Source organism: Balaenoptera acutorostrata, chromosome 5 (assembly GCF_949987535.1).
Source record: "Balaenoptera acutorostrata chromosome 5, mBalAcu1.1, whole genome shotgun sequence".
Lineage (NCBI taxonomy): Eukaryota > Metazoa > Chordata > Mammalia > Artiodactyla > Balaenopteridae > Balaenoptera > Balaenoptera acutorostrata.
In genome coordinates, this window is record NC_080068.1 from 112,279,225 (window position 1) to 112,304,820 (window position 25,596).

Sequence of the window (25,596 nt, forward strand, 5' to 3'; positions counted from 1 at the left end):
GTGGATACTATCTTTTAAAGTAATGTATCACTAAACAGTTTTGTAGTAACACTGGGATATTCAGACGAATCAGTGAAACAAAATAGCATATCCTCTAGTGTATAAAAGTGGCATCACATTATGAAAGAACAGGAATAATATATTTTAAAAAGTGCTAGGACAGTTGGTTAATTACTTAGAAAACTAAAGTAACATCTTTTCTCCAGTTAACTTCTTTTTCCAAGTTAATCCCAAAAGGATGAATTTCCCAAATTAATCCAAGTTAATCCCAAAAGGTCTAAAAAGTAAAAATAATACATCTGTATGTGTCTCTGAAACATTTGATATTTTCTAAGCATAAAAAAGTTACGGACATTTTGAAACACATACAGAAGTTATGGGCAAATCTTGTTTCATCTACGTTATCCTACTTCCCACTAGCCCCATTCTGCACTGATTTATGGTGAAGCAAATATTAGACATATCACATGAACGTATTCATACTGTAGAATATGACTTGCAAGGATGGCTAATCTCTAGTTGTAGTTACATTTCAAAGAAATATTGACAAGGGGTACAAATATATTGACAAAATAGCCTAAGAAAATATTTCAGAATGTCAAATCAAACAGACCAGAAGAACATGGTTAAGCTATTTTTCTCAAACATGTTTACAATTAAATTACTAATGGAACAACTGATAAGAATGCTACTAAATGACCTATATCTTATAGTTCCTTCTTAGTCAGGTTTACAACTCAGAGTTTTCTTTCTTTAGGTTGTGCCTCATTTAAAAGAAAATTTTCCACAAGGAATCTACCAATTTGGCATTTCTAATTCTAAAACATGACACTAAAGAGGGAAATTCCACCAGTGAAAACTCTTTTCTCCCATCGTACTCTGCTTGGCAGCATTTGTCCTCATTGTATTTTTTTTTTTCAATCTGAGCTTGTTTAGCAACCCTCTTCCCATCTGGTATGCAAAGGCATGTAGTGAATTGTCAATTATTGTAGTTTTGAAAGATATCTTCTAAGGATATTTAAGTCCTTTATATGGTTTCCTTGTACACAAACTAATGTTCATGAAAAAGCCGGTGCCTAAAGATAAAAATAAAAACAAATTAACTAAAACCTCAGTAAAGCTGTTATTTTAAAAAGGGAGAGAGAGAGACAGAGAGAGATGGCAACTGAATGCCATACCCGACTCTAGACTGGATTTAGTACTAGAAGGAAAAAAAAAAAACTATAAAGGACATTATTAGGTCAATTAACTAAATTGGAATACAGGCGATCAGTTGGATAGAAATGTTGTATCAATGTTAAATTTATTAAAGTTGATTACTATCGTTATGTCAGAGAATCACCCTATTCCTAGGAAATATGCATCGAAATATTATAAAGGACCGTGATGTGTGTAACTTACTCTCAGATGGTTGAGATTATTCATAATGTATATAATATCTGTCCTATCTATTATAGATAAATAGATCTAGACAATTGATAAGATAAAGCAAATGTGATAAAATGTTAGCAATAGGTAAATATAGGTAAGAGATAATATGGGTTCCTTTGTACTATTTTTATAATTTTTCTATATGTGCAATTCTAAATAAATTGAAAAAAATTAAATATGATTGAGATCATGATTCTCATAAAAAGGTCCACCCTCATCTGGCCCCTGCCTACCTTTGCAGTCTCATCTTCATTCACCCAAAAGTACCCTGTGCTCTTGTTATCCTATGTTAATGTATTTCCAGACCACTCTCTATTCTCGGTTCCTCCACAGACTACATATATATTTTTCTCTCTGTCTGGAATGTCCTCAAAACATTTTCTCTGCCCGAAAACCTTCTAATCATCCTCACTTCTCTGCTGTAATATATCCATCATGATGAAGTATGTTAGGACACTGGTTATGAGCAACAACTTTGCACTCAGGTAAACTGGGGCTCAAGACCTGCCTCTCTTCTTCCCGCCTATCACACCTCAGGCAAGTTATTTTCCTCTCTAAGCTTCCAGTTTTCCCATATGCAAAAAGAATAAAAATAGTGACATCAGACTGATGGGAGTGGATGAGAAGTTACATATTACATGCTTAGCACAGAGCATGGCAAATTAAGCATTCATTAAATGCTAGTCTTACCCTTGCTTCCCCCTGCCCCCCTCACTAACCACCTCCCACAGCCCCTTGCATTCCATTCTGGAAAGCACAACATTTTGTTCCATATTTATTTCTCCTACTACATTATGAGCCCTTGAAGGGCAAAGACTACATTCTAGTCACCCCTGATTTTTCCAGCATCTAGAGTGATGTTTCTTGCTCACATAGAGCAATGAAGAACTTGCTATTTCCAAAATCAATGATTTTACTTTGAAAACTAACACAAGGAGTCACTATCAGCTTTCTTTAAATACCTGGCTCTGTAAGACATGGAGACAACCTAAATGTCCATCGACAGATGAATGGATAAAGAAGATGTGGTACATATATACAGTGGAATACTACTCAGCCATAAAAAGAACGAAATAATGTCATGCAGCAACATGGATGCAACTAGAGATGATCATACTAAGTGAAGTAAGTCAGAAAAGAGAAAGACAAATCCCATATGATATCACTTATATGTGGAATCTGAAATATGGCACAAATGAACCTATCTACAAAACAGATTCACGTACATAGAGAACAGACTGGTGGTTGCCAAGGGGAAGGGGGTTGGGGGAGGGATGGAGTGGGAGGTTGGGGTGAGCAGATGTGAGCTATTATATACGGAATGCATAAACAACAAGGTCCTACTGTATAGCACAGGAGCTATATTCAGTATCCTATGATAAACCATCATGGAAAAGAATATTAAAAAAAAATGTGTATATATATATATATGTATAACTGAATCACTTCGCTGTATAGCAGTAATTAACACAACACTGTAAATCAACTATACTTCAATAAAAAAATAATAAATAGATAAATACCTGGCTCTGAAAATGTCTGAGAATTACAGTTAGTCAAAATATATTTTAGCCTTCAACTAATTTATAAATACTAGGATCTTTTTTTTTAATTAATTAATTTATTTATATATATTTTTTGCTGTGTTGGGTCTTCGTTTCTGTGCGAGGGCTTTCTCCAGTTGCGGCGAGCAGGGGCCACTCTTCATTCGTGGTGCGCGGGCCTCTCACTATCGCGGCCTCTCTTGTTGCGGAGCACAGGCTCTAGAGCGCAGGCTCAGTAGTTGTGGCTCACGGGCCTAGTCACTCCACGGCATGTGGGATCTTCCCAGACCAGGGCTCGAACCCGTGTCCCCTGCATTGGCAGGCAGATTCTTAACCACTGCGCCACCAGGGAAGCCCTAGGATCTTTATAAAAGATAATTTCTAATTTATAAGTTAAGAAATCAACTTGGTTCTTTGTGGCTAGGATTTAAGGTACTTGAGAAGGAGTAGAAGGAAATAGGTGAGTTTAAAGTTGGCACCAGGACTTAGAAGTTTGGTCTTTATCCTGTGAATAAAATTTTTAAAAGGAGAGTGCAGTGACCCAGTTTATAACTTGAGAAATCAGTCTGAGAAGAATGTGAAGTATGAACTGGGTCAAAGAGACATTAGTTACAGTAAGGCACTTCAGGAATGGGCCCAGTCTCTACACAGGAGACAAGGGCTTGGATAAAATGCCGATAAATAGGGATAGAGATAAGAGGGGGAAATGAGGGAGGAAGCCTGTATGCTCCTAAGGTGGAATCAATGACATCTGACCAACTGAATGGGGATATGGTGGTGAGGGGGAAGGAAAACGCCCTTGGTTGTGTGTCATCGTGAACTGACAATGCGAGAGGAGGTGAAAGGTATTGTGGGAAGTGAGAAATAATAGGTTCAGATTTTGATAAGTTACATTTGAAGTAGCTGAGGGATTTCCAAATAGAGGTGATCAGTAGACAATTATAAATGGATGTTTGTGTTTGAGAAGCATGAGTCCACAAAGTCTTCAGGTGTAAATATTGGGACTCACTGTGTGAAACTTACAGTTCTGGGGCTTATTGGTAGGAATGTCTAAATACATTTATCTGCTTAACCTTAATGATAACCTTAGTAGGACAGTTAAAGCTCCAAATCTAGACATGTATGTTTACTGGAGACCACTCCCCAATTTTTTTTTTTCCCTCTAGCAACAGCAGCACTTTCTAAAGAGTATGAAATTATGAAAGGAATGGGAGCCTTGAGGTCAGAATGGATTCAAATCTGAGCTTGGTCAGTTATTGGGTGAGTTACATTTAATAAATGACTCAATCGCTCAGAGCCTCAGTTTCTTCACCTTTAGAGGAAGATAGCAGTGGTAACCTTAGGGTTGCTATGAAGAGAAGCAAAACAGCATAGTGGCCAAGAACATGAGCCCTGAAAACACTGTCCTGAGTTTGAATTCTGCCTATGCTATTCATTAGCTGTGTGACCTTGGCTAAGTTTCTGAACTTCTCTGGGTCTCAGTTTCCTTACCTGTAAAAAAGGGTTTCCTTTGCTGTTTTTGAGTTGGTCAGTGACCAGTGTCATGCTTCCCAGTGCACCACTCCTTCTGCAGAGAGAAACAAAGCACCTTCCCAAGAACAGGGTGAAGGTGCAAGTCGGGGACCACAGAAATTGTTACTGGGTTCCTGAAAGTTCAAGGCCATACTTGGGAAAAGACTTACAGTTCTGGCAAAAGAAGAATGATTTTATTGTAACTGTCATCTGATCAGGACTGGGCAGGAATAGAGGCCAGGGTGGCCTTCCTGGTTCAGAAGAGTGTAAATGAAGGTTAGACTCTCAGTACGAAACAGCTGGAAAGGTACCTGTCCAGCCCTTTCTTTTTTTTTTTTTTAACATCTTTATTGGAGTATAAGTGCTTTACAATGGTGTGTTAGTTTCTGCTGTATAACAGTGAATCAGCTATATGTATACATACATCCCCATATCTCCTCCCTCTTGTGTCTCCCTCCCACCCTCCCTATCCCCACCCCTCTAGGTGGACACAAAACACGGAGCTATCTCCCTGTGTTATGCGGCTGCTTCCCACTAGCTATCTGTTTTACATTTGGTAGTGTATATATGTCCATGCCACTCTCTCACTTCGTCCCAGCTTACCCTTCCCAGCCCTTTCTTTTGAAAGACAAGGACCCTGGAGCCCAGGGAGGTTGTCTGCAGACCATCATACTGCACACCAGTGACTGAGACAGGACTCCTGACTCTCACTCCTGTGCTCCTTTCTTCACATCACACCTTTACATAATACAGATGGCCGCAGATCTGAGAACTGCTAAAAAATACTGCAGTGGTTATTCTTTCTTTTCTGAGGAAAACAAATCAGAGATCTGAAAACATACGAAATACTCAGGTGTTATGTTTTACATTACACACATTAAAAAAATACATATTGTGATGACACTATAATCAGAATACGTTTGGCCTTGCATTAAACACAACTTTTAAATGAAAATGAAAAGTTAAAATCCACGGAAAGAATCATCTGTGCATCTTCCTAATCTACTATCCTAGCTTCACCTCTAACAATACCTAATTCCTCACCCTTTTCCTGTGGCAGTATTTTTTTACGTTCCTACCTTGCATGTGCTGCTTCCTGTGCCTAGAAGCCTCTTTTCTTCATAAATTAACTCATTTGTTCAAGTTACTAGGTTCTCCGTGTAATCTTCCTATTCCAATTCTAGTCCTATTGGTTTTTGCATTTGCTACATTCTAGCACTTAATGGACTTTAATTATTTGGATGTGACAGTGTCTTCAGCCAGTAACGATCTCCTTAGAAACGTCCCAAGCCTTAAAGAGTGCTCAACACCAGCACTTCTCCCACACTTTTACAGAATTAGAAACAAAAATGAGATCTAAGCAAAGTAACGGTGAACACGGGATTCACTATGTAAGTTACTTGCAATAGGAGGCGGGCTTTGGATGGTGAGTCTGTGGGTCCTTATTACATATTTTAAAATAAATAAATAAATAAAAATTCTATATTACCAAGGTACTAAGTAAGTAACTAGAAATTATTTACACGAGGGAGAAGATTGGCCTTTCTATTATTACCGGTTACTCCACAAAGGTTCCTCTTTGACTTTAAATTGTCCACACGTTCCCTGCATTAATAAACACGTAAAGTCGAAATGGGCAATTAAAGGTTAAAACTCTGTTTCCCTTAGTGGGCCTGATTTTTGCATTAGAACCCACGGGTCACTATAGACATTTGCTTTGGGTGTGAGCAGTTTGTTTCCTTCCGTTTTTAGCAGGAACAATATGCACCGGGTTAAAATAATCCCTAGACTTGGTTTTTGGTGACACGAACGCAAGGTGCTCATTTTGGGCTCCCTCATCGCCACAGCCAAATAACACGTGTTTATTCGGCGCCGAGTTATGCACAAGGATCAAAAGCGAGGAGTTAACAAGGCAACACCACGGACTTCCCCTTACAAGGGGCCCGTGGCTTTTGCGAGGAAAGGCTTGCACTGGGTCCGGTACCGGAGCGCTAACCGCTCATCCGCACACGACCGGCTGCGGCGACGACCTAGATCTACCGGCTCTGCAGAGGGCTGCGGCCCGCCCCAGTCCACGTGGGCTTGGACGCCGCGTTCGGACGTTCGAACGCTGTCCCTGAGGCCTCCGCCAATGGGGAAAGCGGGCCTCGAGGCTCCGCCCCGCCGTCGAAGACGTCACGGCGTCGCCAAGGGCGCGCGGGCGGCGGGGCTTCTGGGTTTCCGCCCCCAGACGTCTGCTCGCTGCTCTGTCTGTGTCGCGTGCGGGTGTCTTCTCTGCCAGGTCTCGTCGCTGTCGCCGCCTTCGCCGTCTGCACCATGGCTTTCGTAACCAGACAGTTCGTGCGTTCCATGTCCTCCTCGTCCACCGCCGCGGCCTCAGCGAAGAAAATCCTCGTCAAGCACGTGACGGTCATCGGCGGCGGGCTGATGGGCGCCGGCATCGCCCAGGTGGGCAGTCCTCGGGCAGCGCTCCCCGCTCGCTTTGCTGCCCGCCCTGACAGGAGAGCGCTGGCGGGCCGCGACCCGGCGGGGGTTGTCCGGCCCGGAGGCCAGCGTTCACGCGAGCCCCGGGGAATTTCCACCCCGACCCTCCCCCGTGTAGTTGAAATGTCTGGGCCTGTTAGTCTGCAGTCCCCCGAAGATCTAGTGTTCTTGGGCCGAGCCTCAGTTTCCGGGGGTTGGCTTCCAGAGACGCGCACTGCGATCAGTTTTAATTGTATTTTTTATAATTCTGCAGTCGTTGTCAGAGCAGTTTTCTGCTCTCTAAATGGTCTTCTCTCCTCTCCCAGTGTTTGCTTGCGGAGTTACAAAGAATAATAGTAGTCAGCACTTTTGTAGCATTTGGTAACGTTACCTAATCGGCGCTTGTGAGGCCCTGGGACTCCACGCTAGCGCTGCGCCAGAAGTCTTTGACCTAGTGCCCTCTGGCGCTGGGTAGAGTAGGAGGGGGAGGCAGAGCGGTTGAGGGCTCTGAAGGAGTCGCTAATCTCAGTGTGCATCTTCAGGACTCCGCCCGGTTCCAACTAAGCTGTGATTCAGGGTCAGTTGTGCAGCTATTACCTAGGTCCTGTGATCCTTGTGTTTTTACTGATTGAGTTTTAGCGGTTACATTCCAGCTCGTATTGGGGAACCGTGATTTTCATAGCCTAGCTGATTATATTCTCAGCATGTCAGCCCTTTGTTACTTGTACTGTTGGACGGGGGAGGCATTTATCTAAGTTTTCTTAGGGGAGAACTCAAGTTCAGTGGCTATGATCATGAAGGAATTTAATTTTTGTGGTGTCTGTTTCCGGGCAAGTCCATGCTTCTATGCTTGCTTTGTAGAAAAATCTTTTCTTTATTATATATCTTAAAACTTCCCAGACTGCAAGTTTTTTTTTTTTGCAACATATTAATTTGATTGCATTTTCTTCTAAAATCTGTATTTCATTGATGTTTTATCCTTCTGACTCCCATTTCTTCTCAGATCATGTTTTTGGACATATATTGCCCTTTTTATTGTGTACATGCCCTGGCTGCTGGGTTATGGTGTCCCCATAATCTTTATTATGCGTGAGATGGGAGGAGTAAGTCCCTTTAACATGAAAGTTTATTCTACTATGTGATACTTAAAGTTTAGGTTGAGTGCATTTGTATCTCCCTGCTCCACCCAAATCTCCCTATGCTGTGAGAATGAGATTTGTTGTGGGCAGGGTATAAAATAATGTATTTGTTTAAAAACATCTAAACAACATCTTAGCGACAAGATATTAGGGCCTTAAGCCCCCAATAACAATATAGGAAATGGGTCCAGAAACTATTGTTGATGGTCCCTTGAAGACATCAGTGGAAGAGGATCAGAAACTAAGTAGAAAGCATCACTTCAGCTTTTGTACAAATTCAGGTTGCTCAGTTCTTGGAGTACTGTATCCACTACTGGCCAAAAAAGTGTTATGTTGCACAAAAAGTCACATACGTAACACCTAAAATTATGGGCATGGTGTTGGAGCTTTCATCTGAGAAAGGAGGGAGGAGATTGGCAATGATGGGAATTCAGATTGTGGATCAAATCCTTGAGGAGTTGGACCAGGGCGGCGTGCCTTTTGAAACCTAAGGGGTAAAAAAGAAAGCTATTTATCCCACACATTGGAAATATAATGGAATTGTCATTCAAGAATGACAATTTGATAAGGACCAAAGATTTAAATAGTGGACAATCCTAGGGAACAGTAGTTCTGTCCTTACGTAACAAGGTTTAAAAGAGCTTCAGTCACTGTAGGTGATAGCTTTAATCCTGTGGAGGGGAACCGCACTTTCCTGCATTATATCTCTGTGTGCCACTTTCAGCCAGTTGGTTGGTTTCAGCCGTTTAGCTGATCCATTTTTGCACTCTGTCCTGCAGCATGCTGTTTGAGGCAGTATTGCCTCATTCTTCATGCTCCTTGACGTACAGCTTTTGTCACAGGGTAAATCTGTTTTGCTTATTTAGTGCCACAGCTATTAGCTGGTGTGGTTTGACTGTAGATTGGATCCAGTTCACTGTGGGGAATTGGGATGGTCTATGCTGGCTCTGTGCTAACATGGAAAAGTTACTTCTGTGCCTTGCTTTACTAATCTCTGAGGTAGGACTAGCCTCCTAGGAGTATGGAGAGGATTGGATGAAGTAGCACACGTCAAGCACTTAGCACAGTGGCATCTAGTAAGAGCTCACAGAATGTTAGCTGCCTTCAGGGTTATGACCATCATGGTGTTACCCTTGTCCTTTTGTCATTGTCCCCTCGTGCCACGCCCATCTCTGATCCTTGCTGCTGTGGTAGGCCTGTAATGTTAAGATGGAGAGCACTGGTTGTGATTCTGTTCCGTCTTGCTTAGTCTTGAAGGCAAATGCCAGTTGTTGACTGCAGTTTGTTCAGGGACCTCTGAAAAGAGGAAAGGCACTTTTTATCCTCCTCAGTAAAGCCTTAAAAACACAAGCACAAACTAACATCTGAGTTTATGCTACTAATTCACATGTAGCTTCACTCTCCAGAACTCTTTCTGAGGTGGTTTTTTTTTTTAATTAAAAAAAATTAATTTTTGGTGGCACCAGGTCTTAGTTGTGGCAGGCGGGCTCCTTAGTTGTGGCTCGTGGGCTCCTTAGTTGTGGTACATGTGCTCCTTAGTTGCAGCCAGCAGGTTCCTTAGTTGCAGCTCACGGGCTCCTTAGTTGTGGCATGCATGTGGGATCTAGTTCCCTGACCAGGGATCAGACCCGCGTCCCCTGCGTTGGAAGGCAGATTCTTAACCACTGCACCACCAGGGAAGTCCCATGAAGTAGTTTTAATTTTAATCAAGGTGTAGTTCTGTTTACATTTTTAATTTTTTTTTAAAAATTTATCATTTTTGCCATATGTTCCAGTTCATGCTGAGTAGGATAAAAAAAAAAACAACTGAGTAGATTTTGTGGGAGCCTGACACATTTCTCAAGCAATTAAGCAATTTAAGACGAGTGAGGTCTGTGTTTAATTGTACATAGTTGATCAGAGCACAGGCCATTTGTATATTTGTATTCTCTAAGAGTATCTACTTCGCCTGTCATTACTTTTGCTTGTTTTAAATTAAAAACAAAAAAAACAAAAACTGTGGGTTAATATTTAAGTAAGGTTAACTTGTTTTGTGTGTTTGCCCATTATTCTGACTTGGGTCTGGTTGCCAGTTTATCTTCAGCTGGATACTTAGGCTAGCAAAGAAGCTTCCAGCAGTAATTGACCCTTGAGTGGGGGACAGGTTGCTTTTTGCTTTGTAAAGGGAAAAAAAGAAGAAAGTTATTAGCTGTGCATGTCTTCAATTTATAGAATGAGTCAAAGCTTTGCTTCTTGCATAGCCTTTTTTTCATATGAGGAGCCCAGAGAGCTTATAGCTTTTGTTAATTTACTAGTGAGAAACCAGTGGGCTTTCTGGGAATGGCATTTTAGGGGCTGGATTTCTTGCCTCTCTGGTACAACCTTCCTTTTAGTGCACTACACTTCTTTGAGGAAGTGAGAGTTTGCATCTTGAAGGAGGTTGGAGCTGAGTTCACACCCAAAGCTTTTTTTTTGTTCCTCTTAAAGAGCAAAAAGTGCACATTTTTTCTGGGGAGAGCTCCTTAGGCTATTAAAACAAGGGGAGGGGTATTCTAAACTGCAAGTACACGTTTCCCTGACATTTGTAGTACTCTGCGATGCTTGATGAGGACTCAAGTGGATTGGAAGTCTTCTCCCCAGCCTCTGCATTTGTTTGCCCATCTCCTTTTTCCTGCCCCCAACTCTGAACTTTCTGATGCTGAGTAGAAGAATGATCAGAGTTGCTTTGTGTTGTTCAGCTTTATTCTTTTCTGTCGCTACAGTGAGTATGCCTCTGTTGACGTTTGTTTGAAAACAGTGCAGTGGCCTAGGAGAAGTTTTAGGAGCACAGGAGGCTGGCACAGTCACCTGGCTGTAAGCTCTCATTTTGACTCAAAGTTCTTTATGGAGGGAATAGTTGTTTTTTGTTTTGTTTTGTTTTGTTTCTTTTATTTTTGGCTGTGTTGGGTCTTCATTGCTGCGTGCAGGCTTTCTCTAGTTGCGGCACGCAGGCTTTCTCTAGTTGCGGTGAGCAGGGGCTTCTCTTGTTGACGAGCACAGGCTCTAGGCGTCTGGGCTTCAGTAGTTGTGGCTCGCGGACTCTAGAGCTCAGGCTCAGTAGTTATGGTGCACGGGCTTAGTTGCTCCACAGCATGTGGGATCTTCAGGGACCAAGGCTCGAACCTGTGTCCCCTGCATTGGCAGGCGGATTCTTAACCACTGCGCCACAAGGGAAGTCCCATGCAGGGAATAGTTTTTTTGTTTGTTTGTTTGTTTGTTTGATTGATTGATTGATTGATTGATTTTTGGCTGTGTTGGGTCTCCGTTTCTGTGCGAGGGCTTTCTCTAGTTGCGGCAAGCGGGGGCCACTCTTCATCGCAGTGGGCGGGCCTCTCACTGTCGTGGCCTCTCTTGTTGCGGAGCACAGGCTCCAGACGCGCAGGCTCAGTAGTTGTGGCTCACGGGCCTAGGTGCTCCGCGGCATGTGGGATCTTCCCAGACCAGGGCTCGAACCCGTGTCCCCTGCCTTAGCAGGCAGATTCTCAACCACTGAGCCACCAGGGAAGCCCGAGGGAATAGTTGTATTCCCAGGTGTTAACTTTGTCCTCAAGGGTATGGGGTGTGTGTTTGTCATGAAGTTCTTCCCTCATTTACTGTGTTGTTGCTCATTTCTTTACTGGGCTGTTCTCTGATATCCATGATGTACTGGGACAGTAAAATCAGCTTCTGTCAGCATGTTAGTCTTTGGACTTGGGGTGTGGCTGGAGATACTGTAGAAGAGGTAGGGCTGACAGGCAGAAAAATGAATGCCGTAGAATATGTTTGGATATTGTAGAGCAGAAGTGGTACCTCAGTCAGGTTTTGGGTTTTCTCTGCCGTGTCCTAGATCCACCTCACTGTTATCTGCCCCTTTCTTGAGTTTCTCATTTCCTTTCCTCCTCCTTCTCTCTTCTCCCCATATCTGCCTTAGGCACATACCTCACTGCCTAGCTCTCCAAGGACCACAGGAAGATAATGCTACTGCTTTCTGTTCTATATCTCCCTCTAGGTTATGCTGACTGTGTGATAGTTTCCGCTCAGTGGTGGTCTAATGCTTGGAAGTGAGCAGGCTGTAAGGTGCCTGCTGGAGTTTGGATCCCAGCCCTTCCTCTCCTGGCTGTGGGAATCTTGGGCAAGTCTCTTAACCCCTCTCTGCTTCTTCCCTTATCTACGAATAATGATACTTGTCTCAGTGTTCTGAGAGTTCTATGAGCTAAGTGCTTAGACTGTACTAGTGTTTTCAATGGTAACTGTTCAGTAAATGTTAGCTGCTTTTATGTAGATCCATCAGGTCTAATCTGGTGATGACTTCTCTTACTTTAGATTCTCTTAACTGTCTTTGAAGATATGATAGGGAGCTCTGGAGAGTTCAAACAATTCTAAAGATTTTAAGACTAATTGTGTGGTCTGTTGAGAGAGATAATTTTAGTGCTTTGTTCACTTGTATTTGGGTATTAACAGTAAGTTCATAGTCATAAAGCATTTGCAACAGAGCCTGGCACTTAAAAAACACTCTACAGATGTGACATTTTTTTCTGTTCCAAGTACTTTAATGTCTCTGTCATTTCATATGACCATTATGATATTCATCCCTGCAGAGATGGCACTTGGGGTTAAGGGTCAGAGGCAGAGCAGGGGCTGGAACTCGGGTCTCTCAACTACTGCTCTGCTTGCTGGAGATCCCTGTGGCTGCAATGACCACAGTTCTACCTGCACCTTTGGCCTCTGCTGTCTTGTGTGGAGAAGCATGGCTTCCATGGGCAGGGGGATTTTTTGTGGGTATCTGGAATCAACAGTTATCAGCTTGACCTCTCTTCAGCTCTAGATTCAAAGTTAGAGTCACCTGCTGGTCATCTCCATCCTCTGCTACTATCTTTCTGCCCATAATAGACTCAAATTCACGTGGCAAGACTTATTTGTTCTCTCCAGCTTTCCCAAAGAGTTTCCTCCCTCTGTGATTGCCATTGTTGATCTTCTAGCCACTTCATGCACTCCAAAGACAGGGTTGCTGTCAGAGCGTCCACCATACTGCAGAAGGCTCTGAGGCTTTCCTCCGAGGAGAGCTGTTTCCCCTGTTCTTTGCTTTGTAATTCCTAGACCAGGCATTGATACCTGAATTGTTGAGGAAACATCTTAATTGGTTCATTTCAGCAGAATCTAATAGGAAAGAAACACTCATCCTAATAACCATTGCCATATTAATCTTCTGAGAGAGCAGTTTGGAATTGCAGCTCTCTCCTCTACTCAGAAAGTGTGCATCCTGGCAACATCTTTCAGAGATTCTTAAATATAACTAAGAGTTGGTTGATGCCACTGACATGTCCAGTTATCCCATCTCCTTTCCAGAATTTGTGGGAGATGGGAGTGGAGGGTCCAGGGAGAGAATTTATTTTCTCTACATTACCAAACCCAGATGCTTACTGAATTTTAAAAAAAAATTGTGTATTTAACAGGCTCACTTAAAAATGGAGGCATATTTCCTTGGCTTTTTAGAAATGCTATTTAAAATATAAAAATCTAAGTTAAAAAAAGAGGCCAGCCAATGAACTTAACTGTTTTAAGTACAAACCAGCTATCTGTGGTGGTGGTCGAAAGCCTCAACGGAATGCCTTTTTCTGATTGTTGAAGTTTGTGAAGACAGCTTGTGTTGATGGCAGAGTTCACAGCATTGCACAATCAGAGACAATCATAAACCCAGACTTGCCAGCTGTGAGAGATGCAACTGATTTATGACTTTTTTCCTCCCTGGATCAAATCATGAGAACCCAAGGGCAGGCCTGGATGCAAAGGCACAGCAGCCTCTGGGGAGCAGCGACTCCGTGTACTTATTCTGGGCCAAACACTTAACTCTGGGGATCGAGAAGTCAGAATTTGCGTTTGGCAGACGGTACATACAACTTTGCCGTTTCTCGGAGAGAATGTAATGTTGATGAAGTGCAGCCCTCCTGTAGTATAGGGGCACATGGAACATCTCACTGGACCAGTTGATGTAATTCTCACAAATTCTCCACTCAAATTATACTTCAGAGAAGGGGCTTCAAATCTGGTGGTATGTTTGCAAAAATAGAGAAACCCAGCAAGCTTCTGCCTGGCACGTTTCCTTGGCCCTGTGGCTGGAGTACTCAGGGGCTTTGACAAGTGTGCTGTTCACTGGACCTATTTTTACAGCTCTGAGCACCCTTGTCCAAAAATATTTCTCTCTGGCTAAGCCTACTCTCCACCAAGGCTAGAGAAGTCATAGAGCTGAGGACATAGCCTTCAAATAAATTTTTTTCCATTGCAGACTGCTTGTCCTCAAGGTCTTACAGTGTAGGTCACTGTCACATAAAACAGGAGTTCTCAGTGGGTTCATTCAGATTATTGGCACTCAGATTAAAGTGCCAGGAAGAGTCCTCCTTAGTTATTGAAAAAATAACATTTTTTTCTGTCTATGGGAGGAAGGAAAAAGACCTCTTTATTTTTGTGATCCACTCTTCCACTACCATCTCCTCAGAAAGCTGGGGATAATTTATCACTGAATAATTTGAGAAGAATGAGTGTGATTGATTTCCTTGCATCCAAGACACATGAAGTTCTTTTCTAAGTAAGAGAAAATTCAATAATGTAATTTAAAAAATCAAATCAGGTGTGAATCATCAATATCACTCTTATCAACAAACAATGCTGATAAGCTGGTACAAACCACCCCAAAACTTTAGACTTAAGGTTACAAAGCAACACTATAAATCAGTAGGTTTCATGCCTTGACCAGGGGTCATTGTGATGCAGGAACTTTAGCAAAACAACTCAGGCTAATTCTAGACCTGCTGGAATTAACCCTCACAGCACTGTTGCTGTGAACAGTCATGGTCCTGTCTTTTGACATACATGTGTGCACATATCTCTTGGGTGAAATTACAATTTCAATTTCAATTACAATCTTGCTAGATTATGAGATATGAATATATTCGACTTCAGTGGATAATGCCAAACGTTTTTCTAAAGTGGTTATACCAGTTTACAGTTCTGCCTTCAGGGTATGAAGATTCTCTTTGCTCTATAGGATTATATTGTTGTTCCTTTAAAGTTTAGTCATTCTGGTGGGTGTAGTGACATTTCATTGTATTTTTATTAGAATTTCCCCGCTTACAATACTAGTGAGGTAAACCCCTTTTTATGTGTTTATTGGCCATATAGATATATTCTTGTGTAATATGCTGTTAAATTTCATTCCTGTTTAGCTCTCATGTTGTCCTTTTTTTCCCTAATTGATTTGTAGGAAATGTTTATAGATTCTGATTATGAATTCTTATATTCATATTTCAAATATCTTCAGTTCCCTGCATTGATTTTTAATTTTCTTTGTGGTTACCTTGAGACTTAACATACAGCAACTTGTACAGTCTATTTTAATTTAATAACGACTTAAGTTTGATCCCATTCTAAAGCTCAACATTAATACCCTCCCCGCCATTTAATGTTTTTGATGTCTCATTTTACACCTTTTTATCTTGTATATCCCTTGACTAATTATTATAATCAGTTATTTTTACGACTTTTGTCTTTTAACATTCATGCTAGCTTTATAAATGATTAATCTACTTTTACTATATATTTACCTTTCCAGTGAGATTTATTCTTTCATATGTGTTTTTGTTACTAATTAGCGCCCTTTGTTTTCAGCTTAAAGCCCCTTTAACATTTCTTGTAAGGCTGGTTTAGTAGTGATGAACTCTTTCACTCTGAGCAGTAACTTTGCCAGGTAGAGTATTATTGGTTGGAAGTTTTTTTCTTTCAGCACTCTGAATGTATTGTGTCACTCCCTTCTGACCTACAGAGTTTCTGCTGTTGGTCTTACTGGGGGTTCCCTTGTGTGTAGCAAGTTGTTTTTCTCTTGATGCTTTTAATATTTTCTCCTTGTCTTTTTTTTTTTTTTTTTTATTCAACACCCATTTATTCTCTAGTTCTGCCCACATGGAGACACCCTCCTTGAAAAGGTGTTAAATGCTTCGTTCACTTTAGCACCTTGTGCTGAAAACACGTGTTCCAAGGTTTCAACTATGAGATCCACATTCTTAAAGCATTAATTCTTAAACCTCATCTAGATTTCTCCCCTTGGTTGGGGGGAGATGACCCAAACACAGCGAAGAACAGCTCAGGACTGTGGGCTCTGCTCGCCCAGAAGACCTTGCAGCTCCCCTGACCACCCAGCTGGAGCCAGGATTAGGACACTGAGACGAGGGGCACCTGCTGGGCTGCCGCCACTGCCACCGGCCCCCTAACTCCTGTCCTCTTCACTGGCTGGCTGTCACCTTTAGTTTCCCTGGAGTCTGGGGATTCCAGACGGTCTCTGCTCACACTTCTGTATCACGCCTGCTGCCTCAGAACTGCTGATTCACACTAGGGGGGAACAGCACACAGAACTGCTTTTCAACACACCAACGTTCCACACAAAAGTTATTTGATAAGCCCGCAGGTTCTTTTTCATCAGAGGACATTCCCAAGGCCATGACTTCCTCCGGCTGCCCACTGCCCTCTCCGGCAGACTGGATGTGCGTGGCCACCGTGCTGAGTCGGGCACACCCCCCCGGCTCCACTCCGGCGCACTCTCCTGCAGAACTGAGGGCGGTGCCCTGGGCTCATCAGCAGGATCTGTCCTGAAGCCAGTCCTAGAGTGACAAGAGCCACACCTGCAGGTCTGTTCCACTGACCAGCCGCACAGGACCGAGCTGGGCCCACGGACCTGAGAAACGGAATCCAATCCATGAATCCCTCCCAAACTATATTTTCTGTAGCGGGGTTTGTCAGCCTTGGCCCTGTCAGCATTTGGGACCCTGTAGCTTTACTGTGGGGCCGTCCTGGGCACCACAGGACATGCAGCCACAGCCCTGGCCCCCACCAGCGAGATGCCAGCAGCACCGCTACCCCTTTCCTGCCCTGCGCGTTGCCACGTGCCCTGGGAGGGGGACAAACTGCCCCTAGTCGAGAGCCGCTGACCTACAGCTTTTGTTCAGCCCTCCAACTTAAACATTTCGGGAAATAGCAAAATGCACTCTCCACCTGCAAGGAGACCAGGATGCCCCTGGTTTGGGTGATCATTTTATAGGGTTACATTTGGCCCATCGAGGGGCTCCACACAGGGGCCCGACTTCTGCTTCATCAACAGGACAAATGCCAGGAGCGAACCTCTGGCCTTCCTTCCAGAGTGACACGTCTCAAGGTCCTCAGAGCACGAGTGCTTGTGGACCAGGTGGCTCTGGGCCCCCCTCGTCCCCACCTAGGACCCTGCCCTGAACAGGACCTTGATACCAGCTCAGCGGCCCTCAGCCAGGGATGCATGTCGCACTTGCCCAAGGATTCCTAAAAAGTCCTCACCAGACAGACCAACAGAATAATCATTTCCAGTAAGGAGACCCTCTCCTGGTCAATCCCATTGTGCCCAAAGCTTGCCATGTGGTTGTACACATATCTCATTTAATTCTCACAACGAGCCTTATTTTATAAAGAAAAAGAATATCAAAGTGTTCAAGGGCCTGCGCACAGCTCCCACTGCAAGTGCACGTGGAAACAAGGTGCTTCCTCACGCAGCTTTTGGTGATGTCCGGCTACAAACCATCCTAAGCGCCCACTGTTCTGAGCACTGAGCGTAGAAGTAGCCGCTTCCTCTCTGCCCCAGCGTCACAGGTGCAGCAGGGCAGCTGCACCCGTGGTGCCTGCAAGTCCCGCATCTGCAGGGCAGCTCTCCTTGTCTTTCACTTTCGACATTTTAATTATAATGTGTCTTGGTGTGGGTCTCTTGGGTTCTTCTTATTTGAAACTCTTTGGGCTTACTGGATCTGGATGTCTGTTCCTTTCCCCAGATTAGGGAATTTTTCTACCATTATTTCTTCGAATAAGTTTTCTGCTCCTTTCTCCCTCTCTTCTCCTTCTAGGACACAGTAACGTGAATGTTAGTATACTTGATGTTGTACAATAAGTCTCTTAAGCTATCTTCACTTTTTTTCATTCTTTTTTCTTTTTGCTGCTCTGATTGGTTGAGTTTTATGCTTTGTCTTCTAGTTGACTGATTGTTTCTTCTGCTTCATCTAGTCTGCTGTTTAACCTCTATAGCTTTTTTTTTTCAGTTCAGTTATTATATTCTTTAGCTCTGTGACTTCTGTTTGGTACTTTATTTTCCATGTCTTTGTCGAAGTTCTCCCTGTGTTCATCTATTCTCCTACTCAATTTGGTGAACATCTTTATGACCACTACTTTGAACTCTATCAGGTACATTACTTATCTCTGCTTTGTTATGTTTTTTTCCTGAGGTTTTATCTTGTTCTTTCATTTGGAACCTATTCCTCTGTTTCTTCAGTTTGCTTGACTCTAAACGGTAGATGAAGCAGTCACCTGTCCCAGCCCTGAAGGAGTGACCTCATGTAGAAGGTGAACCCTGTTGTTCATCCCTGCCTCAGCTGCTGGTTGTCTCAAACCTCTGTGCTTATCCAAGTACCCTGTTATGTTTTTAACAGCTCTGAGTAGTTGAGGATGTGCCAAGTCCTGTTAATGTCCCAAAGGGAAGAATCTCCGCATCTAGATTCAGGCCACCTGGAAGCCAGGCCCTCAGGCATCAGCTTTGAAAAGTAATTAGAGGGCTTCCCCGGTGGCGCAGTGGTTGAGAGTCTGCCTGCTAATGCAGGGGACACGGGTTCGAGCCCTGGTCTGGGAAGATCCCACATGCCACGGAGCAACTGGGCCCGTGAGCCACAATTACTGAGCCTGCGCGTCTGGAGCCTGTGCTCCGCAACAAGAGAGGCCGCGATAGTGAGAGGCCCGTGCACCGCGATGAAGAGTGGCCCCCGCTTGCCGGAACTAGAGAAAGCCCTCGCACAGAAACGAGGACCCAACACAGCCAAAAATAAATAAATAAATAAATTTTAAAAAAAATTAAAAAAAAAAAAAAAGTAATTAGATACATACAGTCCTGTGGAACCTTAGGCATAAGCCCCTCTGGCCACCAGAGCCAGGTGATCTGGAAGTGTTCCCTGAGTGGCAGCCACAGAAATTAGGACACCAGATGAGTGTATAAGCTCTTTCCTGGTGGCCCTTTAAGAACTCTTTCTCTGTAGGTTACAGTCCTGTGGGAACCACGAACATGAACCCCACTGACCGCCAGAGCCAGGCGATGTAGAGGTGTCCCCTGGCAGCAGGGGACAAAAATCCGGGTGCCAGACGGGTATGAGCTCCTTTCTGGGTGACACCAATTATTACCGTCCTGTGGGGCCAGGAATGCAAACTCACCTAGCCTCCAGAGGCAGGCGGCCAAGAGGCACTGCTTAGCAGCAACCACAAAAATCGGGGCACCAGACACGGGCAAAAGCTTCCCACCAGAAGACGCTGGTGCTCTGGAGACTGGCACAGGGAGGGCGCAGAGATGGTGCCTACCGGTGTCCACACCTGGAGAGTGTTACAGCCGGCTTCTACATGTGTGTGTGAGATTAGATGCCTGCCCTTTAGGCTGACACTTTAATGTGAGCAGGTCAGCTTCCTTTATTTTAAGTCTGGTGTGATCAGCTGCCTCTGAGCGTTGCCCTGGGGTGTGTGAACCTGAGCGTGTGAGCCCTTTAAGAGTGGCTTGTCAGATTGCTAGAGTCTTGTGGGTCTTGGGACATGAGCCTTGTTGGTTTTCAAAGCCAGAAGCTTTGGAGGGTCATCCCAAGTGTATGACCCAAAAGTTGGGATGCCTGATGTGGGTGCAAGCCCCTTGCTGTTCAGGGAGAAGCTGCAGGTTCCAAGGTCCCTCCCTGCATGGGGTTTATGATGAGATTGTATCCCAGCCTCTCCTACCCACCTTGTGGTTTTCTTGTCTTGTGCCTGATGTGTAGTCGTCACTCAGCCCCTCTTTAGATTTTTTTAAAGAGGAAATTGTTCCATATGTAGCTGTAGACTCAGTGTGTCTATGGGAGGATGTGAGTTCAGGATCTTCCTACTGTACTGTCTTGAACTGGAACTCCAGTATAGTTATTTTCACATTATGAGGGGAGGCCCTAAGCAACCCTATGAAGAGAGCCTTGGACTTTCAGGAGACCTAATCTCATCTTGGCTTTTCCCACCAGATGTATTTGTTCAGTCAGCATTTCCTGAGGGCCCACCCCAGCCAGGCAGGGTCTATTCAGCCGACAAAAATAGAATGTTTAGTCAGAATCCAGGAGTAGGGGAGACAGCACTTAAACGGATGATCATCACACAACATGGTGGGTGGAGTGGTAAGGGTATGCAGGGGTATTACTGGAACACGGAGACACCTTGCCTGGGACGAAGAGGATCCCGGGGTGGGGATGCTTAGTATCTGGAAGTGATACTCAGGCTTAGTTAATGAGGGGAAGCTGGGGAGAAGGCCTGGGCAGTACAAAGTCCTGGAGGTGAGAGGCGGTAGCAGATGTGGGCAACTACGAGCCTTGTGGTGGTATTAGAGTCTCAGGAGACGGTGAACAGCGTGTCTGGGGAGGAGGTGGATCCCTTTCCTGGAGGGCCTTGCATGCCATGTGTAAGAACTTTTTTTTTTCCCCCCCCTCCCTTTTCTTCTTTAAATATTTATTTATTTATTTATTTATGGCTGTATTGGGCCTTCGTTTCTGTGTGAGGGCTTTCTCCAGTTGCGGCAAGTGGGGGCTGCTCCTCATCGCAGTGCGCGGGCCCCTCACCATCGCGGCCCCTCCCGCCGCGAAGCACAGGCTCCAGACGCGCAGGCCCAGCAACCGTGGCTCACGGGCCCAATCGCTCCGCAGCATGTGGGCTCTTCCCAGACCAGGACTCGAACCCATATTCCCTGCATTGGCAGGCAGATTCTCAACCACTGCGCCACCAGGGAAGCCCCCATGTGTAAGAACTTTTATTCTGTGGTCATGGGAGCCACTGAAAAGTTTAATGGAGTTAGTAATGTAGACAGAAATGCCTTTTACAGAATTATGTTTTGGATAGAACACTTCAGTGCCTGTATGTGATCTTAGGCGAATAATTTTTTTTTCTTTAGTTAATGTTTCTTTTCTCAGTAAAGTGAAGGTGTTGTGTTGGATTAAAGGTTTTGTGTGTGTGTGGTAAAAAATACATAAAGTAAGACAGCATTTTGACCATTTAAAAATGTACAGTTCAGTGGCATTTAAGTGCATGCCTGTTAAGTAATAACTCCCCATCTCCCCTTCCCCCAGCCCCCAGCAGCCATTGCTTTATTTTCGGTCTCTGAATTTGACTGTTCTAGATACTACTTACAGGAGGAATCATACAGTATTTGTCCTTTTGTGACTGCCTTATTTCACCTGAAAATCTTAAAGGTTCACTTGTGTTGTAGCATGTGTCAGAATTTCTTTCCTTTTTAAGGAATAATATTGCATTGGAATGTTTTTAATGGCATCACATTCCATTGCATGTCCACACTACATTGTGTTTGTCCGTTCCTCCATTGGTGGACACTTGGGCTGCTTCCATCTTTTGGTTATTGTGAATAACGCTGCTATGAACATGGTCTACAACTGTGTTATGGTTGTAACTGTGTTACAGTCTTGCTTCAGTTCTTTTGGGTATATACCCAGAAGTGGAATTGCTGGATAATATGGTAATTATTTTTAATTTTTTGAGGAACTGCCATACCATATTCTACAGTGGCTGTACTGTTTTACCTGTCAGCAGTGTGCAAGGGTTCCAATTTCTCCATATCCTTGCTAACACTTATTTTATGGGTTTTGTTTTTGTCTTTGTTTTTTTAATAATAGCCATCCTAACATGTGAATAGATCAGAGGTTTTTACACTACGCTCTGATAGACTTTAGGGTTAGGAGTTCAGTGAATCTCCTTGGTGGTTCCAAAACCCCTCTTCCCTGACCCATGCTTTATGTATTGTTCTTCTGTATACATTGTTATGAGGAAGGATTTCATGGCTAAAAAGTGTGAAAGCCACCACACTGATCGTCCTGCTCTAAAAATAGAAGATCTTGATCATCTGTAGCTAATAAAGCTGAACAGTAAATACTTTTGCCAATCTCTGACCTTGCAGTAGTTGAGAAATTAAGGTGCCTCACTTTCTCTCTACTATGATAGAGAAGAAACATACGTTGAAGAGAAACCTATGTCACGTGTCTGTGGTCATCCTTGACCTGGCTCACGCACGTGTCCCTCACAGGATGGACGGACACATCCTGTCCGTCAAAGGGGCTGTGTGTGTCTTTGCCCACAGCCCCTTTCATAAATGGTACAGGACACATTGACATGCTGGAGGAAATTAAACATAAATCCAGTTTTGAAATTACAGAGGTGGTCATATTACACGGCAGTTGCCCTCCAGTTCCCCTTTTGCCTGGCATCTCCACCAGTGCCAGAAAACGATTGGACTGCTCACAAAATAACAGGCATTTTTGTGGCATTTTTTTCACTTGGTAATTGACTAAAGGCTCCAGTTATTAACTCTTTTTTTTTCTTCCTATCCTTTTCAAACTAAGAGTGTGATTTTTCATAATTCTAAAATAACTTGGTTTGTAAAATTTGTTATAGTTTCTAGTAGCAAAACCAGTCATGATTTCTTGAGAACTTATTCCTAAGATAATTTACAAAGTGATGCTTTTAAAAAATGGAGCTATTATTCATGCCTTCTTTTCATGAATATTGTGTCCCTTTGTGCCAGGCATTGGGGCGGGTGAAGGTGACAGTGGTTGCTGCTCTTAAATTGCTTGCTGTCCAGAGGAGGAAGTACAAGTATGAACAGTTAATTGTCATAAAGGCACAGATCGCCTGCTTATCATGTCTGGGATGTCACCTGACACAGATGAAAGTTTTAGTGGTTTAAATACCTTAAGATATGATATTACATATAAGATATATCTTCTTAGAGTGAGGGAAAAGGAACATTAAAAAAGTACATGTTAAAAAAAGGCATATGTATACATTGCACCACATGTATGTATATGAAATTTATATTTACTGGAAATTTTGGTTGGATTGCAGTTAAGAGTGTGCCAGAACTACCCTATGTTGGGATTTGTGGTAACAGCTACTTCAGATTCTGAAGAAGTGGATGATACGGCAGCCCTTTTGAAAAGGTCTTTAGGTATTATTTTGAGTACATCATCAAGAGTTGGTGTTGGTCAGCTTTTTCATGTCTAATTTATCTTTCACATCTGGAATTTCTCCTACATACTCATTGGTTTATGACCTTTATTCTGAAATTTGTGAGATTTTTACAACATGAAATCGTTTATGACCATTTGTTTTTGATTTCTCTGTTGTATTCACATCCTGGGGTTCTGGCTACCGTTACATAACTGAGTGGCCATTGGTAGCTGGTGGCTCTCACCAGCTCCGCACTCTATTTTCTTTCTGTATTTGGAGTCCTGCAGGAAAGACCTGCTGTATCTGGAAATCAGTAGAGGCACAAAGGAGTGACCACCTCTGCTAGAGGTTGGGAGAGCTTTCACTAAAGGAGAGAGGGCCTCTCTTGGATCATGAAGGGTGAGTTGGAGTCCCCCAGGCAACAGTGAGGGAGAGGTGCTTTCTGGTGGAGGGAACCTAAGGGCGGGGTCGTGGAGCTGTGAAGCAGCGTGAGGGAGAAGTGTGTGGCCGGAGGAGAGCACGGGCTCAGGTCACTGCGCTCTAGGCACCTGGTATTGAGCAGTTATTTATTGGACAACCACTGTGTGCAAGTGATGAGTGCTAGGGGACACAGGGACCAGATCAGTGTCTGCTATCAAGGGATTCAGATCTAAGAGCAGACAGAGATCGTTAGACAAAGATCCACATGACGCAGCTGACTTTGGTGTGAAGCAGCATAATAACAGCAGTAAAAGTCTAGGTCTAAGGTTTCAAAACAGAGGAAGGAAGACATTCATTTGGAAAAAGGCTTCATGGAGAGGATAGCTTTTGAAATGGGGCCTTGAATAGTGGATATAATTTCTTTGGATGTAATTAAGGGTTGAGGTTAAGAAAAAAGTGTTGTCCAGCAAATTGTGACCCTCAGGATAGTGGTAGTATTAATGAAGGTCAAGGAGAATTGGTTTTTAGGGTCGAGGTGTTGACTGTAGCTTAGGACAGAATATGCTGGTTTCATACATAGCTGCAATTATGCAAATGATTAAGAGTCCAGAAAGAAAGGCTATAAAGACAGAGAGAAAGAATACTGGCAGCAGAACCTTGAAGGATACCTTTGTTTAAAGGCTGAGAAGATGGAGAGAATTAATATGGCTAAAAGGAACAGATAGGAAATACAGATAAGAAATTGGAGAGTTTCAAAAAGGGTGGTTTAACTGGCAGTGTAGGGCTGTGGAAAAGTAGAACATGGAGCCAAAGAACAGGCATTGGCTTTAGCACTTAGAAGGCCATTGATAAGTTATCTGTGCATTCATACCACAGTAGTGGTGGAGGAAACCTCATCGCTAGGGTTTAGGAATTGCATGGCTCAGGGGGAAAGTGAGAGTGCAAAGTGTAGTGACGAGAGTGACATCTAACACGCATTGTGCACCCTCTCTGTGCTTGGCATTGGTCTATACACTTTAAACGCTTTAACTTCTTTAATTTTCACAACAATCTTATGAAATGGGCACTGTTGTTTTCCTTATACAGATCAGGAAATCATAGATAAAGAGGCTGTATAACTTGTCCAAAGTTATGCAGTAAGTGGCTAAGCCAGGGTTTAAACCTAGGAAGTCCAGTTCTAGAACTCGTGCTCCACATACCACTGTGCCCCCCCAGTAATTGAAAGATATCTGTGGTGAAGCGAAGGCCAGCTTCAGGTGGCTAAGGAAGCTTGTGGGTGTCCCCCCTGCTTTTTAAACATTCTTTTTTTTTTTTTTAATTAATTAATTAATTAATTTGGTTGTGTTGGGTCTTCATTGCTGCACACGGGCTTTCTCTAGTTGCATTGAGCAGGGGCTACTCTTCGTTGCGGTGCTCAGGTTTCTCATTGCAGTGGTTTCTCTTGTTGCGGAGCTCGGGTTTTAGGCACGTGGGCTTCAGTAGTTGTGGCACATGGGCTCAGTAGTTGTGGCTCGCGGGCTCTAGAGTACAGACTCAGTAGTTGTGGCGCACGGGCTTAGTTGCTCCGCGGCATGTGGGATCTTCCCGGACCAGGGGTCGAACCCGTGTCCCCTGCATTGGCAGGCGGATTCCTAACCACTGCGCCACCAGGGAAGTCCCTAAACATTCTTTTTAAATGAAGAGAGATCCTAGCCTATTTGTAAAAATGGAAGGACACAGAAGAGAAAACCTGAAAATGAAAACCAAAAAGGGAACAAGTCGTGAGATCAGAAGATGTAATTTTAAAAGCAAAATAAAGTAATTTACCTTTGGAGTCTGTACCTGGATCCAGCATTAGGCCTTGGACCCTTGCAGAAGAAGGAAGGGGGCTGCCTAGAGTAAAATCGTTAAGCTGTTGTGATATGCTAGGCACAGTGCCTAGTGTATATTAACTCTTTTAATCCTCTCAACAGCTCTGCTGCCCATTTTTATGGGTGAGGAAACAGCCTCTGGAGGTTAAGGAACTTTTCTCTCTCACAATTGGCAGACGGGCT

The 25,596-nt window shown here is 43.5% G+C and overlaps 1 protein-coding gene and 1 non-coding gene across 2 annotated transcripts in view; one reads left to right on the forward strand and one right to left on the reverse strand.

Moving 5' to 3' along the window:
* The first annotated feature begins 6,686 nt into the window (after nucleotides 1–6,686).
* Nucleotides 6,687–25,596, forward strand: part of HADH (hydroxyacyl-CoA dehydrogenase) — a 58,924-nt gene continuing 40,014 nt past the window's right edge. The window contains exon 1 of the mRNA XM_028168713.2: nucleotides 6,687–6,935. Within this exon, the coding sequence (XP_028024514.1) occupies nucleotides 6,804–6,935 (132 nt within the window). The 5' untranslated portion in view covers nucleotides 6,687–6,803. The remainder of the gene's footprint in view (nucleotides 6,936–25,596) is intronic.
* Nucleotides 17,661–17,794, reverse strand: LOC114238997 (small nucleolar RNA SNORA43). The gene has a single exon (XR_003624211.1). It is a non-coding gene; the product is annotated as a small nucleolar RNA SNORA43 (small nucleolar RNA).